The sequence below is a fragment of the Mesocricetus auratus genome, unplaced genomic scaffold (assembly GCF_017639785.1).
Source record: "Mesocricetus auratus isolate SY011 unplaced genomic scaffold, BCM_Maur_2.0 Super-Scaffold_6731, whole genome shotgun sequence".
Classification (NCBI taxonomy): domain Eukaryota; kingdom Metazoa; phylum Chordata; class Mammalia; order Rodentia; family Cricetidae; genus Mesocricetus; species Mesocricetus auratus.
Genome location: NW_024429185.1, coordinates 1,240,879 through 1,249,626, shown reverse-complemented (window position 1 = coordinate 1,249,626; position 8,748 = coordinate 1,240,879). Strand labels below are relative to the sequence as shown.

Sequence of the window (8,748 nt, the reverse complement as noted above, 5' to 3'; positions counted from 1 at the left end):
TGGCCTGGAGCTCCCTGTATAAACCAGACTGGTCTGGAACTCACAGAGACCTGCCTGCCTCTGCCTCCTAAGTGCTGGGACTAACGGCGTGTGCCACCACCCCCAGCTTCTACCTGATTTGGAGCAAGGTATCTCACTGAACCTGGAGCTGGCTGGCCAGTGAGCTCTGGAGAGTCTTCCTTCACTCCCTTATCCCAGTGTTGGCCAGTCCCTTATATGGCCGCCACAGCCGTGGCTTCTATGAGGGTATTGGGGATTTGGAATAGAGTTCTTACGTACTTCGCTGACTGACACATTGCCCCGACCCTTTTATGTGTGCAGACTGAGAGTGTAGTCCAGGCTGCTTTCCAGCTTGCTTTGTGCCCACGGATGATCCTGTGCTCCTGACCCTCCTGCCTCTACCTCCCGGTGCTAGGATGGCAGGTGTGCCCGCCACACCCAATAATGTAGTGCACCCAGGGCCCTTATTGGTTCCAGCTCCAAGAGCACTTTACCAACGGTGGCATCCACAGCCCCTGTGGTGCCGGAGCCTCCCCAGTGTGACCTCAATCCTTCTGAGTGTCAGGGGACATGGAGTTGTGCATTCCACTGAGAGGCTGACTGTGAGTGTCCTGGCCCCTCTGACTCCGGGCAGCCACAATGGCTGTGAGCACCCCACCCTTCCCTCATGGGTACAAGAGGATGACCCCTTGCTCCAGCTCCCCGAAACACTCAGACAGTGATGTCCTAGACATCAAAAATGCTTTTATTAAAGGGATGGGGGGGTAAAATCCAGGGGAGGGCATTAGGGTCCTTCTAGACTTTAGTGACATAGCAAGAACATCTTGTCGTGGGTTTCCTGCGCATGCTCACTGCTGCTTCTTGCCTTGGCTCTCAGAAGCCGAGGGCGGCGCCTGCAAGAAGAAGGCAGGCCTCCAGAGGCAGCGGAAAGCTAGCAGGTGCGGACCCAGTGCAAACAGCATGTTGCTCAGGAAGAAGGCCGTCCAGGCGTCCTCGGGCACGCGGTAAGTGAAGGGTGTGCGCAGGTGCATGGAGGCACCCATGTGTGAGAACTGCGCCTGGCAAGGACACAGGGAGGGTGGCAGGTCAGGCGGAGCCCTCAGGCAATGCCCACTGCCCCACCGCCATGTCTTCCTTCCCTAAACAACTGTGTAGCATTGAACATCCCTGCCTCCAACCTGGATCCCATCCTTTCTCCTCAAAGTGTTACGGACTTGCAGAGACTTCGGGGTCCCCCTGCCTGGACTGAATCTAGGCTTTTTCTCTTCCTACCAAAGCCCCAGAAATAGCTGTGGCCCCTCCAGTGCTCAAGCACTCCCATTGCTCCCCGCCTCCCCTCCATGCCCAGAGCCCAGAGTTCAGTCTCCAGCATCCAGCTTGTTTTCATCTCTGTCCCTTGATGTCCTCTTCCCTGCCTTCCTACGCTGTTTCTGTCCACGGATGCCCTTCGCTTCATAGGAAATCTTCCCACTCTGCAACCCTTCTTAGCCCCTTCCCCCGCTTCCTTCCAGGTTCTGTCTGTTAGTTTTGTGGTATTTTTTGTTGTTTTTTTAACTTATTTACTTATTTTTATTACATATACAGTGTTCTGTTTGCATATTTGCCTGCAGGCCAGAAGAGGACACCAGATTTCATTGCAGATGGCTGTGAGCCACCATGTGGGTGCTGGGAATTGAACTCAGGACCTCTGGAAGAGCAGCCAGTGTTCTTAAACTCTGAGCCATCTCTCCAGCCTCAGTTTTTCGTTTGGTTTTTCTTTTTTCTTTTGTTTTTTTGTTTGTTTTTTTTTTTTTTTGGTTTTTCGAGACAGGGTTTCTCTGTATTGTTTTGGAGGCTGTCCTGGAACTCGCTCTGTAGACCAGGCTGGTCTCGAACTCACAGAGATCTGCCTGCCTCTGCCTCCCGAGTGCTGGGATTAAAGGCATGCGCCACCAACGCCCGGCCTCGTTTGGTTTTTCAAATCAGGGTTTCTCTGTTTAACAGCACTGGCTTTGTAGACCAGGCTGACCTAGAACTCACAGAGATCCTCCTGCCTCTGCCTCCCAAGCGCCGGGGTTAAAGGTGTGCGCCACCAACGCCCACTCATTCGGTTGTGTGTTTCCAGTGCTGGGGAATGAAGGCATGCGCTTGCACATGCTGGACAAGCACTGTACCACGGAGCCATAACCCAACATGGTTCTTTCTAGCTCTGACTAGGGGACTTGGAGCTACCTGTGGACTAGGGGTCATGTGCATCCAGCCATCTCCTTCAGGTTAGGGAATTCTGAATCACTGGGCCTGGCGTCCATCATCACTACCCCACCCCTTACCTGCCCAATGGCTCCGGCGAACACCAAGGCCCAGTCCGGCAGCCAGGAGCAGCCAGGGAAGGTGAGGGCATAGGTAGCCAGGCAGTAGAAAGGCAGAGCATAGAACAAATACATCAGCATCTAGGGGAAACCACAGGCTGTGAGAACGCAGGACACAGGCTGGGGTCTCTGTGGGGCTCCTGCCGAGATGGTGCAGGACTCTGACCTGGCAAATTGGAACACCCTATTTCCAATGCTGATACGATTGACAGGGCATGCGATTCAGGCTGGGCTAATCAGAGCCTCAATGAAGCATGTCCTTAAATCCCAGGGTTTGCACAGGGGTGAATGAAACCCCAGTGTGCTTCTGGGGCATGGCAAGAGAGCCTTACTGAGACAGCACAGCCAAGACACATGTTGAACACCTGGATCATGCCACACCCGAAGCCTACGTGTGCATCTGCCTGGCTGGCGTGGACTTCAGGCAGCAGCTTCAGAGAAGGGCAGGGCCACAGCCTTCTCCCACGTGTCCTCTTACCTGCCACTTTGGGTAGGCCACTGGGTCCCGCAGGTATGGCTCATATTGGTAAGTATAGATGAAACAGGCGTCTGTGGGGCAGTCAAGTACCACCTAAGACACACAGATAATCACCATCCATCTTATGGCTCTTGCAAGATTCCTCCCCACTCCAGCTCTCAACCCAAGCCCACACCAGTCCCCCTGGGCGTCTCAGCCCTCCCTAGCTCGCTCCCTTTGGTTGTGGATTCATGGTAAGGGAGCTGAGAAAAGGCTGTGGGGAACAGGCATCTGTCAACAGCCCTTCAGGTTGGACTTGGTGAAGAGCTACCCGGGGTATCAGAGAAGGGCTGTTCTTTTGGCAATGAATAAGGAAGTAAATTTGGGCGAAGGCTGAGGAGGGTGACTGGAGGTGAAGGAGGGAGGCAGCCAAGGCGGACTCACCAGGCCCCGGAAGAGAGCGAAGAATGCAGCAAGAACGAGGTACAAGATGAGCATCAGGTCAGCTGGGCGCTGTAGGAGGCCTTTTTTCTGCTCCTCCTGGACCTGCCCCATTGAGAGGAAGCCGGAGCTAGCCAGAGAGGCCTGGGGTCCAGCACGTGCTCCTCTCTATCTCTCCCAAGTAGACAGTCATTCGCTCTTGAGCTTGTGGAGGTCGAGCAAGGGTTCCACCCCTGAGCCCTCACGTTGAGTCACATTTTAGTCCTTGGAGTTTTGAGACAGTCTTACCATAAAAACCCATGCTGGCCTTGAACTCATGTAACTGCCTCATCTCCCCAGTGCTGGTATGATAGGCGTGGGCCGCCATGCCTAGCTCCACACAAAGCCTTTGGTCCAAAGCCATTCACTAGCGGGGTGTGGAGGGGCACTCACCATGTCAGGGGTGTAGGAGGTTGGTGTACGGGACTGGCTGAAGATTCTCACACCAGCCCAGCATGGGACCAGCATGTACAGGATGGTGAGGAAGAAGGCAGGTCTGATCTCCGAACTGTATTTACCTTCCAGGACAGGGAGAGCGTGTGACTCAGGGAGATTTCTCATGACAGCTGGGCCAAGCAGAAGCCCCGCCTGGACATCCTGAGTTACGCTGTTCTTGCTCAAGCTCTCCTATGCTCTGTGGCTCCCCAGCATGCTCCTTGCCCTGGCCTGACTGAGTTTACTCTAAATACAGACCTGACGCTTGTGAGAATCTTTGCTTCCCATCCAGTAGGTCTCCTTGCTTAGCATTTACTGGGACACTGGGAACAACACTGGGACTTGGGAATCCGCCCCTACCTCCAAAGACCTACTTAACAAGCTTTCACTCTGCCCCCAGGACCCACCCTAAAACTCCCTTCCTGTGTGAAGAGCATGCGGAAAGACGATGACATCACGGACTGGTAGCCTGGAGAGGAAGCAGGATTAATGCCATCTCCCCATCGCTTCCACGAGGAAAGGGAATGGAGGGAGTCTTGGCTGCTGGCCAAAGCATGAGGCTGTTGGGTCTTCAGACACATGGAGGGGTGTCCTTACCAAGGATGTTTCCCGGGAGGAACACCAGGAGGCTCATGGCGAAGGAGCCCAGCCAGTAGAGCCCAAGGTTCCGGTACCTCTTCCTGGGAAGTGATAGAGGGGTAGCTGTGGGCTTAACCCCCAACTCCAAGGCCCTGCAGGGCCTTGGCTTTTCAGTTGGGTTCCTCTTGGGCTTTATTTATTTATGGTAACTGCAGATGGAATGTGGGTCCTGAGCATGCTCAGTATGTGCTAGGATGGCACCTCAGCACTGGGAATGGTACCAGTGGTCCAGATGTGGGTCTACAGCTAGCCACACCTGTTGACAGTCTCTGGAAACGTCTAGTCATCCATATGTGATCATCCCATACCCCTTCTCAAACACTCCTGGCTCCCCAGTGACCCGGGACCCGCCTGAGGAATAACGTCCTCCTGGGTTCCCAGTGTCCGGTGTCCCTCACCTTTTGCGGATGGCACCGGCCATGGCCAGATAGAGCAGGTAGTGCACAGTGCCGTCCCAGTAGCAGATGAAGATGCCGTGTGCTGTGCGCAGGTAGGGCTCACCCTGTGGGCACAAATGGGGCTCCGGAGCTGGCATGATGGGGCCAGGACCACCCCCAGCCGCCCTGCTCTTGGTAGCCACTACCTACCTCCCTGGTGTAGAAATCCGTAAAGCCCATCACGTAGCCATCTTCTTGGAGTGCAATGATAAGGTCCACCACCGAAGTGAAGGCGAGGGTCGCAAAGACTGGGGAGAGTGGGTGGGACTGAGCAGGTGCTCAGGGCTGACACGGGCAGGACGAGGGCTCAGTGTGCCTGTGGCCGAAGCCAGCACAGGGCAGTTTGAGCCTGCGCAACCTCAGGTTCTGTTCTTTTGACACAGGGTATGAGTCTGTAGCACAGGCTGCCCCTGAACAAATGGCAGTCTTCCTGCTGCAGCTTCCCAACTACTGGAATTACAAGCACACAGCACCACACCTAACTTTTAGTTTAACTTAAAACTGGTCTTGAAGCTGGGCAGTGGTGGCATATACCCTTAATCCCAGCACTCGGGAGGCAGAAGTAGGTGGCTCTCTGGGAGTTCAAGGCCAGTCTAGTCTACAGGGTGAGTTCCAGGATAGGTTTGAAAGCTACACAGAAACACTGTCTGGGAAAAACAAACAAACAAACAAACAAACAAAAAACTGGACTTGAAACATCAGGTCCAGGGCGAGGTGATCTGGCAAGGCTCCAGGCCCAGACAATCCATAATAGAAATTCTACAGGTATGAAGGAGGCGGCACAGGCAAGGCCTCGGAAGCCCCTGCTCTGGCTGAGCCTGACAAGGTGCTCTTGATATCACTGCACTCAGCACTCAGATGACAGAGGCAGGAAATCAGGAGTTTAAGGTCAGGCTGGGCCACGAGAGTGCTGGGGAGGACCTAGTCTGATGGGGGAGACATAATTGTTTCTCTCTGCAGTTCCAACTCTGAAAGAGGAGGCCTTTTGAAGTTTTCCAGTCTGATGGTGTTTCAGGCACTCTGAGTTCCACAGTTTAATGGGCATCCTTCAAAGACTGCTTGAGGTCCTTGGTTGGTGCCAAGTCTAGAGTGGAGGCCTTTTCCCGGACAGCCCCGCTCCCCACCACCCCTAATGACTTACCAGCATAGAGGGGGTCATAGGTGATCTCCGCATGAGACAGGCTGTGGATGGCCATGAAGAGCAGTCCCAGTACCAGTACACTCATCAGCACCATACACAAGGGCCTGGGGCGGGACACCAAGGGAGGCCATGCGTGGATGAGACCTCCTAGAGGAGTTACTCAGGAAGGACGCTCGCCTTCCCCAACAGCGGTTTCTCGCTTAGGACTTCTGCCTGACAAACTCCTACTCACCCTTCAAGGTTCATCTATATTGCTCCCCTGGAAACCCTCCCTGATTCCCCTGTCCCTATTATTACTTCCAGTAATTCCATCATTAGCTGACACATTCACTTGGATTTGCTTGGTCAGTCATTGAACAAGGCTCGCCCCTCATGTGGTCAGGCTCAACTCTGATGGGGAGAGTCTCCAGTATTCCTTGAGGCTCCCACTTCCTCCCAGCTAAAGTCCAAATGTCTCCATCTGCCTCACCCTATCCTTGCCCAGATCGACCCTACCTGATAAGACAGCTCAGCTAGTTGCAAAGAGCAGAAACCATGTCTCTGGACTCCCCTTAACACAGTGGACAAACAAACCAAAACCCAGAGAGGGGACTCCACCTGCCTAGTGTCACACAGCAAGGCATTGTCCAGTTCTACACTACCCAGGCCAACATTTCATGCGCCACCAGCAATGCCAAACAAACACCTAATCTTGACACTGCACAGAACTTGTGATCCTCATCCATGACTACAGTGAAACTAGACAGAGGAAGGAACCTGCTCCCAGAGTGCTCTTGGCTCACTCAGATTCCCAGGAGTCAGGTATTGGTACCCAGGGAGTCAGCCCTCCCTATCCCATCATTTGGGTCTGCTGAGTGCGGGGCTTGATGGACCTCCATGCTCTATCTAGAGATAGAAGACAGGAACAGGGGTGGTCACAGCATGTAGGACAAACTGAGACAGAGGCAATGGAACAGGGCATGCGTGTCAGGGGAGCTGGATCAGTAGTAGGGCTTTATCTGGGACAAAACTTTGACCCTAGGCGACTTTGGAACCTGCGCGGGGTGCATCTTTGGAATACCCATAAACTCCCAAACACTAAGGCTCCACATCACCTTTTCCCAGAACCCCACCACAGCATCCCCTTGCCTGTGGGCGACGAGATGGGGATTTCTGCTTACATGGGCGTCCTCAAGGCCCAGTTCGACCCTCCCGGGCTCCGCCACCCCTCATCCTCCCTCTAGCCCGATGGTCCTCGCGGACGAAACGCACTGTGAGAGCGCCGAGACGTGGTTGAGCGCGTAGGACACAGGCAGGGCGCCGAGCGACATCGCCGCGGTCTTGCCAGCTAGCGGCGGGATGTCCATGGCAGCGGCGCCCCAACCCCGGCGCGGCCTTCGGGACAATTGGCTCCTCGACTGCCGCGAGTCTGAGCTCCGGGGTGCCAGGGACCTGCCCCGCGCAAAGGTCGCCCCGTGCGGGGCCAAGCCGCTACCCTTAACCGCGCACCTATTCCTGGACACCATGCGAGGTCCTGCCCCCATGAGTCTCCGCCCATAAGTTCCCGCCCTCAGCCCATTCACCAATTGCACAGGCTTTGATCGCTACGCTCTTTCCCACTTTCAGCGGCCGCACGGCTGTAGCCACGCCCCTTACTTCCACTCAGTTTATAGCCCCGCCCCCAGGCCAGTTGACCTGTAGCCACGCCCCTTCACCTGAGTCCACAATAGCCATCCTCTCTCCGCCCCCTTCACAGTTACTCCTCTCCTGAGGCCGCGCTCCCAGCGGCTGCAGGACTGTAACGACGCCTGCACAGCGCCGGCCCCAGGCCCCACGCACAACCACTACATAGCTGCGGCCAAGGCCTTTGCCTCATTCGGACCACATAGCCCTACCCTTAGCTCCGCCTCGGCCTCTCACAGCTGCCGACTCCTGGTCCTTTTGTGCCCTGCTCCAAGCATGGTCTTCCTTTTGGAATTGGGGGAGGACACTGAGATGAATTGTATGTCTGTATGAGCGCAAAGATCAGAGGAGCAAGTCGGTGGGGTGTCCTGATCTACTCTTTTGAAGACAGGGCGTTTCTTTAAACCTGGAGCTAGGCTGGCAGCCAGGAAATAGTGATCCTCCCCATCGCCATCTTTAACAGTATCTGACTTTTTCATGCATAGTGGGAATAGGAACTTGGGTCCTCATGCTTGCACAGACAGCTCTTACAGGTGTGGACCACTATGTGCCCTCTCTGCACCTCTGACTTCTTAGACCTGAACATGGAGAGGGACACTCCCTTTTGAATTAAAGATGTCTGTGTACATGTGGGCACAGGAGCTGTGACAGGTGTACCTAGAGCATCAAGTTGTGTTCTATTTGACATTTTGCAAGTTTCTCTGGTTGCCCTGGAACTCTGTCTGTAGACGAGGCTGGCCTTGAACTCCGAGATCCTCCTGCCTCTGCCTTTCAAGTGCTGGATTCAATGTGTGAGCCACCACCACCTGGCAACAGTGACTCTTTTAATCCTCTTGTATTTCCATATCATTGTCACCCACAACCTGTTGATCAGGAGAGCATTACGGTACCAGGCAGTGACGGCACACGCTTTTAATCCCAGCACTCAGGAGGCAGAGGCAGGTGGATCTGAGTTCCAGGCCAGCCTCGTCTACAGAGTGAGTTCCAGGACAGCCAAGGCTGTGCCGAGAAACCCTGTCTTGAGAGGAAGAGAGGGGCATAATGGATTCTCACTGAAAGGGAAGCCATGTCTACTTGGATACAGCACGAGAGCTTTCTTGAAGTGACCACAGGCAAGTGTGAACCCATGCCTGGGCATGAAGCTTTGGT

At 54.6% G+C, this 8,748-nt stretch overlaps 1 protein-coding gene and 1 long non-coding RNA gene across 2 annotated transcripts; one reads left to right on the top strand and one right to left on the bottom strand.

The window, feature by feature from the left end:
* Positions 1 to 724: 724 nt before the first annotated feature.
* Positions 725 to 7,412, bottom strand: Tm6sf2 (transmembrane 6 superfamily member 2). Its single transcript, XM_005086149.4, has 10 exons — positions 7,189 to 7,412; positions 5,938 to 6,041; positions 4,947 to 5,044; positions 4,758 to 4,861; positions 4,318 to 4,400; positions 3,679 to 3,803; positions 3,250 to 3,351; positions 2,827 to 2,919; positions 2,310 to 2,429; positions 725 to 1,058 (listed from the first exon to the last, which is right to left on the bottom strand). Exons 1-10 carry the CDS (start codon positions 7,281 to 7,283, stop codon positions 849 to 851), a joined length of 1,134 nt encoding a protein of 377 aa, XP_005086206.1. The 5' UTR covers positions 7,284 to 7,412; the 3' UTR covers positions 725 to 848.
* Positions 3,800 to 6,267, top strand: LOC121139115. Its single transcript, XR_005875958.1, has 2 exons — positions 3,800 to 4,011; positions 4,121 to 6,267. It is a non-coding gene; the product is annotated as an uncharacterized LOC121139115 (long non-coding RNA).
* Positions 7,413 to 8,748: the final 1,336 nt, after the last annotated feature.

Coding starts and splice junctions, on each gene's coding strand:
- Tm6sf2 (XM_005086149.4), bottom strand. CDS start 7,283: ATGGACATCCCGCCGCTAGCTGGCAAGACCGCGGCGATGTCGCTCGGC. Junction 6,042..7,188: donor CACGTCTCGGCGCTCTCACA/GTGCGTTTCGTC, acceptor GTCCCGCCCCAG/GCCCTTGTGTATGGTGCTGA. Junction 5,045..5,937: donor CTATGACCCCCTCTATGCTG/GTAAGTCATTAG, acceptor CACTCTCCCCAG/TCTTTGCGACCCTCGCCTTC.